This window comes from Scyliorhinus canicula, chromosome 3, assembly GCF_902713615.1.
Source record: "Scyliorhinus canicula chromosome 3, sScyCan1.1, whole genome shotgun sequence".
NCBI lineage: Eukaryota > Metazoa > Chordata > Chondrichthyes > Carcharhiniformes > Scyliorhinidae > Scyliorhinus > Scyliorhinus canicula.
The window spans coordinates 252,390,492-252,406,889 of record NC_052148.1 but is presented as its reverse complement, the minus strand read 5'-3'; the positions used below and the strand labels follow the sequence as shown (position 1 = coordinate 252,406,889).

Sequence of the window (16,398 nt, the reverse complement as noted above, 5' to 3'; positions counted from 1 at the left end):
GGAAACCCACGCACACACGGGGAGGACGTGCAGACTCCGCACAGACAGCGACTTGATGAGCTTTTGCGCACTTTTCATCCGCCTGCATTTGTAAAGGTCTCCATTTTCTCATCAGGACATCACGTTTATGAAATGAAATGAAAATCGCTTATTGTCACGAGTAGGCTTCAATTAAGTTACTGTGAAAAGCCCCTAGTCGCCACATTCCGGCGCCTGTCCAGGGAGGCTGGTACGGGAATCGAACCGTGCTGCTGGCCTGCTTGGTCTGCTTTAAAAGCCAGCGATTTAGCCTGGTGAGCTAAACCAGCCCCTTTTACAGAGTAATATTCTGGTATACACTCAATTCCTCTTCTGTGTACACTTTCTGATCCATCCGTTTTATTTCTGTATCTTTTTGTTGTAACTCCGCCAATTTTCCTGAACTAAAAATATCTGCCTCATCCTCCACCTGTTCTTGTTCTTTTTCAGCCATCTCATCAAAAATCGTTTCTGATAATTGCACTTCAATGTCAACTTCACTCCTCTTGTCTCTTCTCTTGTCTTAACCTGTGACTTTGCGACCTTGTGACTACACAATCCGGAAAAATCCCAGGATATTCGTCCTTCAACACTACAATTGTCTGATTTTCCACTGACTTATCAACCACAGTCGGCATCACTCCCAGCTGCGATCCAGCTATATCATTACCCAAGATAAACTGCATTCCAGTGCAAGATAGTTTCTCTATTACTCCTACTACCACTTCACCACACTGGACTTTCCAACCTTACCTTATATAATTGAACACTACTCCTCTCACTCTGAATTCCACATATTACCACCTTTTCTGGCAACATTCTTCCCAAACTACATAACTCCTCATCTCTTACCATTAAAGATCGACTAGCTCCTGTATCTCAAAATTGTGACTTCTTTACCTGCTCCTCCTGATACACATGAGTAAACTTTACCCACACAAGTAAATTCTTTAAAGACATCTGGCACCTTCTTATCAATCACCTCTTGATCAAGCTGTACAATCTTTTGCACTTTAACACCACTTTAACAAACCCTACTGTCTTATCCTGTTTTACCACATCAGCCTTCCCAGTGCTTTTCTTCAACCACCAACACTGTGACTTTACATGACCTACTTTATTACAGTGAAAACATTTGAAACTTTTCATTGCTTTTCCACCGTCCTGAATTTCTTTTTTAATCTGAGGTACACTCTCTTTATTGTCTCCCATCAGATCACCTTTACCTTTACCACTTGAGTATTTCTCATGTCCCAGTTTCTATCCCTCACCGGCTGAAACTGATGTCGGAAAACAAGCTTTGATTTATGAACTAATTCATAATCACCTGCCATTTCCGCTGCTAACCTCACAGTTTTAACCCTCTGCTCTTCCACATGAGTTCTCACTACATCAGGAATTGAATTTTTAAATTCCTCCAAAAGTATAATTTCTCTGAGAACTTCATACATTTGGTCTATTTTCAAAGCCTTAGCCACCTCTCAAAATTACTCTTCACGCACTTATATGACAATTTCTACATTAAAATGGTTCATTTTCAGTTCATGTAAAATTAAATTTATCAAAAAACTCCATGTAAGTTTGACCAAATTCTTTCCTTAAATTTCTAAACCTTTGTCTGTAGGCTTCAGGCACTAGTTCATATGCATCTAAGATGAATTGTTTCACCTCCTCATACGTCCCAGATACCTCCTCCGGTGGTGATGCAAACACTTCACTAACTCTACCCACCAGCTTTGTTTGAATCAGTAATACCCACATGTCCTGTGGCCATTTCATTTGTTTAGCTACCTTCTCAAATGAAATGAAAAAGGCTTCTACCTCCTTCTCCTCAAACCTTGGTAATGCTTGGACATATTTAAATAGATTCCCACCAAGCCTTCGACTATGACGTTCTTTCTCACTATCCTCATCACTATCTTCCAACTGTACGTTTCCCTTTACACCTGCCAATTTTAACTGACTGTCATGTTTCATGGCCATTTTCTGACGTTCAAACTCTCTCTCTTTATCTTTCTCCCTGATCTGTATCTCTCTTTCTCTTTCTTTTTGTTCTGCTAGGGCTATTCTTTCTGTTTTCCTTTTTTCTCTGTCTTTTTCCTCTCTCTCTTTCTCTTTCCTCTCTCTTTCTTTGATATTCAAGCTGCTTCAATTCTATCTCATGTTCCATTTGTTTAATTCATCACTGCATTTTTGCTATTTCCAATGAGTCAAACTGTATCTTGGGCAACTTTAAATGCTTAGCCACCGCTAAATTACTCTTCACTTTTCGCATTTTGTCAGGTAATGTTAACTGCAATGTTTTTGCCAAATCTAACAGTCTGCTTTTAGTCTCTGTCCGTAAGGTAGTGTGTGTGACTGTCTTCACCCCCAAAAACTTCTGAGCCTCTGAAAGAGCCATTGTCCACAACACACTCCCTACTTAAACTAAAAATACCACACATGAAAAGCAACCAAAATATGCTCAGCCCTCACTGTCTTTAAGTTCACTAAGCCAAACCAATAGATAGACTTTTATCCCGGACGAGCCCCCAATTTGTTATGGGCCAGGGTTTAGAGAACCCCAAAGTGTATCATGGAGTTCACCTGACCCACAACTTTTAATGGATTGTGGTATGGGGAGCACATGGCCCACTCTACAGGAGTGGTGCAGCAGAAATGGGAAAGTATTTTTAAAGGAAAACAATGTTTATTCTATGAACTCAAGTTAACCTTTTTAAAAGATACAGCCAACATCTTAGCAACCATTAATTCAAATACAACCCCCAAAGACTACAACGCTAAGTAAACCTTTAAGCTTTCCTTTTTAACATCCATACGACTTAAAAACAAAACCTTTATCAGAAGCACATCAGGTCAAAGTCACAACTGAAAACATTTATAATTCTGAATTCACCAAATGATCAAGAGATACTGGGCGCGATTCTCCCAGAGAGGGAGAAATCGTAAGGCTGGCATCAAATCCGGGCGGGTTTGACGCCAGCCTCCCCATCCCCGACCGGGAACCGATTCTGGTCCCCGGTCGGGGCTAGCATGCCGCCGCCGTAAACTCCGGCATCGCGGGCTTAACGAATTTCGTTAAGCCCGCTTGCCAGAGTTTGCGCCGGCTGACGCGTCACATGACGTCAGCCGCGCATGCGCGGATTGGAAGACTCCAACCCGCGCATGCGCGGATGACGTCATCGCGCATTTGTGCGAAACCCGCGCATGCGCGGGCCAGGATGCCCCTCAGCCGCCCCGCAAAGTGATACAGCAGGGTGGCGGAAGGACAAAGAGTGCGCGGGTATCGGACCCGCTGCCCGCGATCGGTGCCCACCGATCGCGGGCCCATGGCACCCTGACGGCCGTGCCAATCGGTGCCATGGTTTTAAAAATCGGCACTTTACGGCCGCTTTTACGAACGGCCAGACCAGGTGTGTTTGCCGTTCATAAAAACAGCCGTAAAGGGCTTGGAACTCGGCCCATCGGCCAGCTGAGAATCGCTGCTGGCCGTAAAGAAACGGCGGCAGCGATTCGTATCGGGAGTCGGGCGTGGGGGGGGGGGGGGGGGGGGGAGAATAGCGGGAGGGCGTCAGACTAGCGTGGCCGTAAAATTTTACAAACCCCGCTATTCTCCGCACCGTCGTGAGTGCGGAGAATTGCGCCCAGTCTTTTTATGGCAGAGAGAACAGCAGCACACCTGCTTGGTCTGGCTTCAGCTCCAACACTGAAAACAAAACTAAAACACACCCTGCAGCAAACGGCCTAAAACGAAAGTAAAAAGCCGACAGACAGCCCAGCTCCACCCACTCTCTGACATCACTGCAGTAGTAAACGCCCATTTCTTAAAGGTATTCCCACATGACAGCAATCAGCAGCCACTGGTCTGATCAGGAGAGTTGAGCATGAAGCCTGCCTGTGGCCAGAAATAAATTGTTGGTTGGCACAGTATTTACATTATTACTACAGCACTCGTGTCACCAAGGATACTGGTGAGAACCAATCAGCATCTCCAGTGGCTCACCATTTCCTCATTTACCTCTGAGTGCTTGGGAGATAAATGCACCGTAAAGTTCGTTAATGCTGTTGCTATGAGGCTGGCAGCGTTGGTGTGGGCAGGTGAGCCAAGCTGCATAGAGCACACTTACTAGGGATAGGGTGCTATTCACATTCAACGTAGATCATTCTGCCCAACAGCCCTTTCCTGTGTTAATGGTCCACACGAGCCTCCATCCACCTTTTATCATTGAACCCTATCCTATTTCTTTCTTCCTCATGTGTTTATTGAGCTTCCCCTTCACTCATTTATGATGTTTGCCTCAATTACTCTTTGTGGTAGCATGTTTCACCTTCTAATCAATCACTCGGATAAGAGTTTCCCCTAAAGTGCTTTGAAAAATGAACTTTGGGAGAGGGGGGAAATGCACAAATTTAAAAGCTCTCCATTCAACAAATTCTGTCACTTGGCTTTATTGTACCAGAGTGTGTTAGTTCTTAATCTCCGCCAATATTGGATTATGTGCAGCTTTAGTTCCGTCAGAATTAAGGAAATAATTATGGGCGGAATTTTATGCCCTCACCCCAGAGGTGAATTTGGAGGCAGAAAGGGCATTTAATTTGGCGTGAGGGTGTCAAATTCCCACCTCTACCTCAATTAAGTCCAGGGCAGGAAGGCTCGTGGGGACAGTCACTGCGCATGTAAGGGCCTCATCCCAGCTCTGCTGGTATTCAACGAGTAGCTGGTCGAGCTTGATATTGGGCACCACAGGAGGACGAGGCTCCCTCGTTATCAAGTGCCTGATTGAGGGTTCCAGCTTCGGGAAGGTGGGGGGGCAGGTGGCTGCTTGTACTATGTGCCATGCCTTTCCCTTTCTTCCAACCATTCCCACCTCTCCCAACCACCATGCACCTTCCCATGACCTTCGCCCTCACTCACCTGTGACCTAATGCCCTGACTGATTCTGAGCACCTGGCGTTTGGGAGGGTGTCAGGCAATGAAGAACAGCTGATTGGTCTGCAGCTCTCTGAGGGTGTGGTGGGGAGCGACTGGGGTAATTTCCACCACCCCCCCCCCCCCCCCCCCCCCCCGTGGTGAACCTGGGGAAGGTCCGCCATGGACCACTTAAGCGTCTAACTGGCATTTCATACTGTGGGCCTTCCCCAAAGGAGGTGATGCGATGTTCTTGCCGGGTTGCCAGCTTGTGGGCATGCCACCCTTCGTCTGGATTAAGTTCCACCTTATATTGATTGCTATTGTGGTGGGTGATGGCAGAATGGAACCTGCTGCAAGTCACAAAGTCAAAACCGTTCTGATGAAAGGTCATCGGCCCACAGGGTTCATGCTGTTTCTCTCGCGAAAGATGTTGGCTGAGATGCTTCATGTTTCTGGTGTTTTCTGTTATTATCTCAAAGTTCCAGCATCTATGAGAAACCCTGTGAGTATGTGTGACAGATTTATGAATTCTGCTGAAAATCAAATATAATGGATGAATGATTTTCTGTCACGATTCTCGTAATTTATTTCTACAGCAAACATTCTGGAAGGTAACACTGTTGTAGCTTGATAAAATAAACACCCACAAGAATGCATACAGTAGTTAGTAATGTCCATCATTACACGAGCACTGTTTACCAGACAGCAGAATTTTAATCAGATTATTACTCTGCGACTGCAACAAAATCCTCGTCGAACGTGTTCTCGATGATCATGACGGTACCTTATTCATTATCAGGAGCTTCAGTCTGAGAAGCTAATATTTAGAATGTATGTAATCTGGGACATTCTTAAACATGTCCCTCAGTTCAAAATCCCATCACAATGAGCTTTCATTATATAACAGAGGGTATTGTTAGAGGTTGAGTTTATCTTTAACTTTTGGGTAAAGTCAAAGGCTCCTAATTGGGCAAAATTTAACTGCAGTGTCAGAAAAATAAATGGTCCACTTCATGGCAAAGTGGTGTTGCACAGGAGAAAAGGAGACTTTTCTAAACTGCATGTCACAATGAAATTGAAAGCTCGATCCTTTGTTTCGTAACTTGCTTTGCTCTACCTTTATTATGAGATTTAATACACTCAAAATGGAAGTTGTGCATCTGTTTGAAGGTCAACACAGATGGAAGGTGTAGAGGAATCTATCTCTCTCCCTGGCCATTGTCAGCGGTTTAACCAGTTCATTCGCATTCTTCACCAAGCTAACCTTTCAGCCACATATCCTTTCCATCACTAAGACCACCTATTTCCACCTCTGTATCTTTACTCAATTCCATCCCTACCTTGACTAATGTTTTGCTGAAAACGCCCTCTATATGCTGTTGTTACCTCTAAACTTAACGAGTCCAGTGCTTATACCCCTTCCCTGATTCCGCAGCACATTCCCACTGTAAACGTCATTGAAAGATCATTGAAAATTCAGCTGCCAGCATCCTAACTTGCACCAAGACCTGTTCACCATGACTGACCTACCTTGATTACTGATCTAGCAATTTCTCAATATTAAAGTTTTCTTCCTTGCTTTCAAATCCCTCCGTGGCTTTGTCCCTCCTTTTCTCCGGAAGCTCCCCCAGACTCACAGCACCCCAAGATCTCTGCTTCTCCAATCCTGGCCTCTCACACATCCCTAATTTTCATCACTTCATCACTGGCAGCCATGTTTTAAGCTGCATCGACCCCAGGACCCAGAAATCCTTCCCCAAACCTCACTGAATTTATGGGCACCATTTAACGGGACAAAACAGAGTTGGTGCCGAAAATGACCCCTCTTTCAAATGGGACTTTTTTTTGGCCTCAACTAGGAACGCCCTGCCGAGGTTGCGCTTACCTTCATTCACTGAGCTTGTCAGTGTAGGAAGAGGCCGGGTGCCATTTTTAAATACCAACCCGATCACCTGACTCCCCACTGTGGCCTCCGGATCCCCCTGATGCCCCAACTTATCTGTTAGGAGGTCATCGAACACCCTCCCTCCTCATAAGGGCAGGGCACCTCCGGGTCTGATCCCTGGCATGTGCAACCCGTCACCCTGGCACCACAGCACTGACTGCCTGGCCGTTCCACCCAGGCACCCTGGCAATTCCACGGTGGCATGACCAGGGTGCCTGGCTGGCAGTAAAAAGGTGCACAGCTGGCAGCAAGAGTGCCAAGGTACGACGCTGCCCAGAGCCCGATCACCCGGTGCACTTGGATGGCCTGGGAGACCCTCTCAGGTGCCATTACGCCTGGATCACATCTGTATGGACCAGTGTTAAACAACGCCATAGAGAGGCCTCCCAGGCATGGGCGTTCGTTCCCGGGCCTTGGGGGAGTCTGGCGTCAACATATTTAAGTGAGTTTAACTGCTCACTTAAATATGCAATTTAGGATCACGTCCTCACTGGCGGCCAATGAGGATGAGATCCAGATCGCGATGCCTCACGAGATCTCGTGAGATCTCTTGAGGCATTCCGAGCATCGCAAATCATGCGAGAGGCCTCTTGCCAGATTTAACTGCCTCGTCATGTCACTGAATCGGGCGCAACAATGCCGTTCAATCGCACCCTATTTCACTCACAGTCTTTAAGTGCCTTGTTAAAACCTACCTCTGACCAAAGTTTTGGTCATGTTTGTCACATCTCTAAGAGGCCTGGTGTCAACGTTTTTTGACAATGCTTCTGTGAAGCACCTTGGGACATTGTGTTGTGACAAAGGCACTGCATAAATACCAGTTGCTGTTGTTATTGTTCGAGCAGTAAAGATAACAGCAGTCATGAAATGATGTGCCACTGGAGTAGTGAAGGAGTCAGGGGACCCACAAGTGATCATTTTAGCATCATGTGAAGTTACAGATGGACTGCTAATGAAGTCTTTCAGATTAATACATTCCCCTAAGGTTGAGGAGTAACAGCTGGGCATAGAGCAGCAATTTTTCTTAACTGCAATGGGACTCATGTGGAGCTATATGTTTAAGTAAATGAAGAGGGAAAAAACACCTCACACAAGGAAAATGCAGGTTGTGTGAATTGCACAAAGAATTGATCAGATGCATCTTTATTGTAAATTTCCTGTGACAACCCATGACTCTCATCCTCAGCTACTACACCCCACACCACTATTTTGTTGTGATGCAAGTTGTTTAATTGGCTCCTTCGTAACTAATAGGTTAAAACAAAACTTTTGGCTTCCAAAACTAATTTGGAACTAATTTTGGGGCAATCGGTAGCACAGTGGTTAGCACAGTTGCTTCACAGCTCCAGGGTCCCAGGTTTGATTCCCAGCTTGGGTCACTGTCTGTGTGGAATCGGCACATTCTCCCAGTGTCTGCGTGGGTTTCCTCCTGGTGCTCCGGTTTCCTCCCACAGTCCAAAGATATGCGGGTTAGATGGCTTGGCCATGGTAAATTGCCCTTAGGTTAGGTGGGGTTACTGGGTTATGGGGATAGGGTGGAGGCGTGGGCTTGGGTAGCTCTTTCCAAGAGCCGGTGCAGACTCGATGGGCTGAATGGTCTCCTTTTGCACTGTAAATTCTATGATTCTAATCCATAATCTAAGAGAGGGTTAGAACCTGGCAATAATACTCAATTCCAATTCTCTTCCTACACCTATTGGTGAACTAAGGCAGACTTCCAGCTGTTTCCATAACTAGTACTAGCTAGATGGATAAAGAACTGGCTGGGCAACAGGAGACAGAGAGTAGTGGTGGAAGGGAGTGTCTCAAAATGGAGAAGGGTGAACAGTGGTGTTCCACAGGGATCCGTGCTCGGACTACTGTTGTTTGTGATATACATAAATGATCTGGACGAAGGTATAGGTGGCCTGATTTGCAAGTGTGCAGATGATACTAAGATTGGTGGAGTTGCAGATAGCGAGGGGGACTGTCAGAGAATACAGCAAAATATAGATAGATTGGAGAGTTAGGCAGAGAAATGGCCGATGGAGTTCAATCCAGGCAAATGCGAGGTGATGCACTTTGGAAGATCCAATTAAAGAGCGGACTATACGGTCAATGGAAGAGTCCTGGGAAAAATTGATGTACAGAGAGATCTGGGAGTTCAGGTCCATTGTACCCCGAAGGTGGCAACGCAGGTTGATAGAGTGTTCAAGAAGGCATACAGCATGCTTGCCTTCATCGGACGGGGTATTGAGTACAAGAGTCGGCAGGTCATGTTACAGTTGTATAGGACTTTGGTTAGGCCACATTTGGAATACTGCGTGCAGTTCTGGTCGCCACATTACCAGAAGGATGTGATGCTTTAGAGAGGGTGCAGAGGAGGTTCACCAGGATGTTGCCTGGTATGGAGGGTGCTAGCTATGAAGAAAGGTTGAGTAGATTAGGATTGTTTTCATTGGAAAAACAGAGGTTGAGGGGGGACCTGATTGAGGTCTACAAAATTCTGAGAGGTATGGACAGGGTGGATAGCAACAAAGTTTTCCCAAGAGTAGGAGTGTCAATTACAAGGGGTCACAATTTCAAGGTGAGGGGGAGAAAGTTTAAGGGAGATGTGCGTGGAAAGGTTTTTACGCAGAGGGTGGTGGGTGCCTGGAATGCTTTGCCAGCGGAGGTGGTAGAGGCGGGCACGATAGCATAATTTAAGATGCTTCTAGACAGATATATGAACGGGCGGAGAACAGAGGGAAGTGGATCCTTGGAAAATAGGCGACAGGTTTAGATAAAGAATCTGGATTGGCGCAGGCTGGGAGGGCCGAAGGGCCTGTTCCTGTGCTGTAATTTTCTTTGTTCTTTGGTCACTAGTTTGTTGCCAGAGGTTTATAGCTTGAGGGGTGCCACTCCGCATCAAACTGTGGCTGACCAGGAGTCTCTCTCTTACTGCATGCCATTGGTGTGTTTGAAAAGATTTTGCTGGTTGACACTGAACCTGTTTGGCCGCATAATGAATGCACCTACCTTGACCAACAAGTCCTGGAGTGGGGCTTGTACCACAAGACCTCCTCCACCAATAATATGAGCAGATAAATCTATAAGATTAATCGCAGGAAGAACTGCTAGAACAATGAAACTAAACAGCTAATGTAGACAGAGAATTTGAGGCACATAGCACACACCCAACAAAATGTGCACAAGGTATTTGTTGTACGTGACGCTTTGCACAGTTTTGAGAGTGCAGAGGGCTGTCAGCGTCTATGTGTGTGAATTGGATAGACATAAAGATCATGGAACCTCAGTGGTCATAGGAATGATAAGTCAATTGGAAAGCCAAATTAGTCAATACAGTCATATTATTCACTTGCCACTTGCGCCCTCCCCACCCCCGCAAATGTTTCTATATTGGCATTGGCAACGGGTGCAAAGAATGAGCAACCTGTTTTGGCTGTGCTTTATTCCAATAAGGTTATTAACATACAGCAAGTGGTACAGACTCAGGTTATGAATGCACTTCTTGCATCACAGAACAATCATGATTTGGAAGTGTACCTTCTCACACAACGATAGCACAGTACGAGCTTGAATTACTGCAACCTGCTCTTCATTTCTTAGGTTCTGAAATACAAAGATGCACAAAGTATTTTGAAACTGGGCTGAACAAAACAGCACAGTTGTACATGGCTGGGTGGGGGGTGGGGCGGGGGGGGGGGGGGGGGAGCAAGAGGAACAAATCAGACAGATGCTGCTCACCATTTCATCTCAGATTAAAATAAGCAGAATATAATTTGAGTTAATATATTACACATACACACATGTTAAAAATAAATCCTTTGAGTTCTTAAGTGCACTCCAAAAGAAAGGAAGGTTTGTACCTATTTAGGCTGTTCATGCCTTCCCAAAATGCTCTACGTTTAATGAACTACTTTTGAAGTGGTCACTGTTGGAATGTGGGGAAGGTACCAGCCAATTTTCAAACAGCAATGATATAATGTCTACTTTTTAGTGGTGTTAGTTGAGGGATAAGTACTGGCCAGGACACAGAGGAGGTGTGCCATGGGTTTGTTTACATTCACCTGAACAAAAAGAGGTTAACGTCTTATCCAAAAAACAAATTAAGCCACATGGTGATGCTTCATTGGGATAGAAATGTGCCATGCTTTCAGACGTTTGGCGTAAAGTTGCAGGTCCAGCACATTGCTCTTTGCCAACTCTGACCGAATAGTCACTTTTGTGTCTGGAGATAAAGAATTAAGCGATACATCACCCAAGGCAGACTCCAACAACTGCATCTTATCACTGTCGACAATAACATCTTGGCCACAAACAGCATTTATTTCACAGCATCTCTGAGCCAGGGAATGGTGTGGAGAGGGAGGAAGAAAACTAAAAATAGGACGTAGATTGCTGGGCTATGTCTGCACTTAAAACAGATCACAACACAACATTCATACTTTTTAAATGACATAATCGGAATGCATTGTTGATAGCTGGAGCACCAGTGAAAAAGGATACCGCACTGCTGAAAGATTTGTCTCTTTCTCACACACATGTAAAATCTGACACAGCAGAAAGATAAGACACCTCCATATTTAGCTTGCACCACTATTAGTACCTTGTCGCAATACGGTATATGGCATTTAAGCATGCTGCATTTGGAAAGAATATAGAACTTGCCCTAATTTCTATCTTCCCCTAATATTCTTATAGGGATATTATTTCATCTCGCGATGAAAATAAATTTGAGTGTACTCTAAATATTTTCACAGAATCGCAAAATTGTTACAATGCAGGAATGGACCATTTAGCCCACTGTATCCGCAATGAGAAATTTGCTTAGCGCCATTCGCCCTCCTTCTCCCCGTAACCCTTTTCAGATAACAGTCTAATTCCATTTTGAATGCTTCAATTGAACCTGCCTCCACCCCACTCAGGCAGTACATTCCAGACCTTAAGCACTCGTTGTGTGAAAAAGGTTTTTCTTATATCGCTTTTGCTTCTTTTGCCAAATCTGTTGTCTCTCATTTTCGATTCTTTTGAGTGGGAAAAGTCTATCCTCAGAACTGAATTGGCTTATCCCTGGAATCATTCTTGTGAATCTTGTTTGTACTCTTTTGTTCCTCATTATAATGTATTTATAGTTTTATTTGGTCTTAGCATTTGGTAAACCAACACAAAATCAATTACCTAAATATAGTAACTCCTGCCGCCAACCGGAAAGATGTCAGAAATAGTTGCAAGCGTGTTTGTTCCACACTGCTGCTGCTGCATGCTCAGCTGCTGTTGATGATTTACTGGTCGGCTGCAGGAGTTTGGAATCCAATTCACCCTATCAATGACTATTCATCCCAGTTCCTGATCTTTAAGATTGCAATCTCAATTAAATTTTACACGAGTACTGCCTCCTTCGGCTGGACCCAATGTGTGAAGACTTTGTGCAGGGAGATTCCTCACAGCTCAAGTACCTCAATTGGTAGCTTATGGGACTCTTAATGTAATTTTTCTTTGTACTTTGCGACAGTTTTAGATAGAGGATTATGATCGACGCAGGCTTGGAGGGCCGAAGGGCCTGTTCCTGTGCTGTAATTTTTCTTTGTTCCTTGTTACAATGTCCTCCTCTGAAGGAGGCTGGAGAGGAAATTGCTGAGGCCTTGACAGAAATCAAACTGGCTAGGTCATAGAATGCAGAGAGTAGCAATGGAAGGGTGCTTTTCAAATTGGACGGCTGTGACTGTGACTAGTTCCGCAGGGATCAGTGCTGGGACCTTTGCTGTTCGTAGTATATATAAATGATTTGGAGAAAAACTGGTCTGATTAGTAAGTTTACAGACGACACAAAGGTAGGTGGAATTGCGGATAGCGATGAGGACTGTCAGAGGATACAGCAGGATTTAGATCATTTGGGGTCTTGGGCAGAGAGATGGCAGATGGAGTTTAATCTGGACAAATGTAAGGTAATGCATTTTGGAAGGTCTAATGCAGGTAGGGAATATACAGTGAATGGTAGAACCCTCAAGAGTATTGAAAGTCAGAGAGATCTAGGTGTACAGGTCCACAGGTCACTGAAAGAGGCAACACAGGTGGAGAAGGTAGTCAAGAAGGCATACGGCATGCTTGCCTTCATTGGCCGGGGCATTGGGTATAAGAATTGGCAAGTCATGTTGCAGCTGTACAGAACCTTAGTTAGGCCACACTTGGAGTATAGTGTTCAATTCTGGTTGCCACACTACCAGAAGGATGTGGAGGTTTTAGAGAGGGTGCAGAAGAGATTTACCAGGATGTTGCCTGGTATGGAGGGCATTAGCTATGAGGAGCAGTTGAATAAACTTGGTTTATACTTACTGGAACGACGGAGGTTGAGGGGTGACCTGATAGAGGTCTACAAAATTATGAGGGGCATAGACAGAGTGGATAGTCAGAGGCTTTTCCCCAGGGTAGAGGGGTCAATTACTAGGGGACATAGGTTTAAGGTACGAGGGGCAAGGATTAGAGGAGATGAATGAGGCAGGTTTTTTTACACAGAGGTAGTGGCTGCCTGGAACTCACTGCCAGAGGTGGTGGTGGAAACAGGGACAATAGTGACATTGAAGGGGCATCTTGACAAATACATGAATAGGATGGGAATAGAGGGATATGGACCCAGGAAGTGCAGAAGATTTTAGTTTAGACGGGCAGCATGGTCGGCACGGGCTTGGAGGGCCGAAGGGCCAGTTCCTGTGCTGTACTTTTCTTTGTTCTTCTTCTTTGTAATCCTTGAGTCATCATTTCAAGTCCCACACTGAGTATGAATGTTTTCTCAATACTTTAGCTATAAATCTTTCTTGAAATTGATTATTATTAAATAAATGTCCTTGAACTAAATATTAGTATCAATTCCCTACATTGGAAGTTCAAAATCTCAGTTATGGAACTTTCCTGATTGTCTGACTTCATCGTTTACTGAATTGTCAGAGCATGTTTTATGGAGGGAAGACTTGCTAAATAATAGGTGAGCTAAATATAAGAACTTGCACCGTCTTTCAGGACTGCACAGACCTAAAAATGAGTAACTTGAACTTTATTGTTAGTCTGTGTCAAGTCAACTAGTTTGTTTAATGCATGCCACGGATACTCAAGATTGAATCTGAGCATGTTCAGGAAGTGCTCCCCCTAATGTTGTGGCGCAAATAAAAGGTGTACACAGTTATCACTTTAAATCAAATACAGAAGTGAAAGTACTTTCTAAAATATAAAATAAACTATTGATGACGCCTGAAAGCTGGGTTCAAATTCAGCCCAAGATAATGAAACAAAAGTCTCCAACAGATGCAGTATGTCGGTGTTAAGACAATAGGCTCAAACTGGTTCCCAGATGGGTTTCATGTAAAACTCAAAACTGTCCAGAAATGTGATAACCCATCTCATGGATACCTTGAGGGTGACTGATATGGAATACAGAAAAAATCCATCTGAGAAGGAGCAGGAAAATGAAAGATCAATGTTGGGGTTAAGTAACGGTGCCACATTTGACCCCAGAATGCTCGAGACTGATCCTGGATGTGAAAAAGGTAATAAAAAAGTTCTATTCCAAATGGAAACATTGCCCTTGCTTTGGGAATTACCCAGAACATTTAAAGATGGTAGAATCACAAAAGGGGTTTGTCAAACACTATCTCCGATCACTGCAACAGTGAAAGGTGCCAGAAATGTCAATGCCCTGAATTTAGATGATTTCAATGAACCATGTTGACCTCTGTTGTCTGAAATGACCTTACCCCATTATCTCCCAGAATATCAAGTTTCTTCATTAGGTCAGGAATGACCACATCCTGAAAGAAATGATTGATGTCATTAGCAAAGAATTAAATCTGTGCAATGGTCAAAAGAGCAAATGAAAAGATCAGTGAAATACAACTATAAAAAAAGTGTTTAATTTCCGTATTAATTTTGTTCATTGCTTTTCTTGAATATATATTTCAATCCAAAGTCTTTCTAGCTGCAGGTTTCATTGCTTCTTTTCTTGCTAAGTCATATGCTAGGGGTTCCGAAATCATTGGTTATCATGCCTGTTCAGATAAGGGCTTTGGGGTTGGAAGCTCCAAGGTGGCAGTGGCAGCTATCAAGTAGAGACTCTCACTGAGAAGTGATATGTTTTTCCAAATGGCTCATTAATGAGACAGGTTTTTACCACCCTGATAGGTCATTCTTTCAGTGTCCTGATGGCCATTCAGTGTAGCACTCTAACTGGGGATTTCCATGGACTTGCTTTTAATAGAGGGGGTACATTGAACACGCTCAGAGGTTTTTTGAATGTGTGTTGTGGTGGGACAGTCCTGGGATTGGCACAGAGGCTCAATTACATGTGTGCGCATGATTCTTAGATCGGAGCCTTCAAAATAGTTGTAGGTAAAATCTTTGGCCATGCTCAACAACTCCCCCCCTCCCCCCCCCCCTCCCCCCCCCCCACCCACGCCCTTAATCACCTTAACAATGCCCCTCTCCCACTCAACAACTCTTCCCCATCCCTTCACCCCACCCCAATCTCACTCACTCGAGGGGTTGTGCCAATTTTCAAGCATTAAATGAGGGTCACAATGAGTAATGGTTTGGGAAACGCTTTTCCCAAATAAACATTGGTCACCTCGGATAAAAGTAAAATATTGCAGAGGCTAGAAATCTGAAATATAAATAGAAAATGCTGGAACTTTTTTCAAATTTACTTTTGCACGATGTGGGCTTTGCTGACTAGGCCAGCATTTGTTGCCCATCCCTAATTTCTCTTGAGAAAGTGGTGGTGAGCTGCCTTTTTGAACTGCTGCAGTCCATGTGGTGGAGATACACCCACTGTGCTATTAGAGAGGGAGTTCCAGGATTTAAACCCAGCGTCAGTGGAGGAATGACAATACAGTTCCATGTCATGATGGTGAGTAAATTGGAGGGGAATGTCCAGGTGGCGCTATTCCCATGTATCTGGTGCCCTTATCTGCCTAGATGGTTGTGGTTGCGCATTTGAAAAGTGCTGCCTAAGGAGCCTTGATAAGTTCCTGCAGTGCATCTGGTGGATGGCACATACGGCTGTCACTGTGCGTCAGTAGTGGAAGGAGCAAATGTTTGTGAAAGAGGTGTCAATCGTGTGGCTGCTTTATCCTGAATGATGACGGACCTCTTAACTGTTATCGGAGCTGCACTCATCCAGGCAAGTGGTGAGTATTCCATCACACTCCTAACTTGTGCTTTGTAGGTGGTGAACAGGCTTTGGGGAGTCAGAGGTGAGTTACTCGTCACAGGATTCCTAGCTTCTGACCTGCTCTTGTAGCCACATTATTCATATAATATAAGCTTTATTAGTGTCACAAGTAGGCTTACATTAACATGGGCAGCACGGTAGTACAGTGGTTCGAACAGTTGCTCCAGGGTCCCAGGTTCGATTCCTGGCTTGGGTCACTGTCTGTACGGAGTTTTCACTTTCTCCTCGTGTGTGCGTGGGTTTCCTCCAGGTGCTCCGGTTTCCTCCCACAATCCAAAGTTGTGCAGGTTACGTAGATTAGCCATGATAAATTACCCTTAGTGT

At 44.6% G+C, this 16,398-nt stretch overlaps 1 protein-coding gene across 1 annotated transcript in view; it reads right to left on the bottom strand.

Annotated features, from left to right (window-relative positions):
• The window catches only part of LOC119963435 (janus kinase and microtubule-interacting protein 1-like), a 432,838-nt gene that overhangs the window by 59,629 nt on the left and 356,811 nt on the right, over window positions 1-16,398 (bottom strand). Inside the window, exons 16-17 of the mRNA XM_038792562.1 lie at window positions 14,603-14,656; window positions 10,401-10,466 (exon numbers count right to left, since the gene is read on the bottom strand). Coding sequence (XP_038648490.1) covers window positions 10,401-10,466; window positions 14,603-14,656 — 120 coding nt within the window. The remainder of the gene's footprint in view (window positions 1-10,400; window positions 10,467-14,602; window positions 14,657-16,398) is intronic.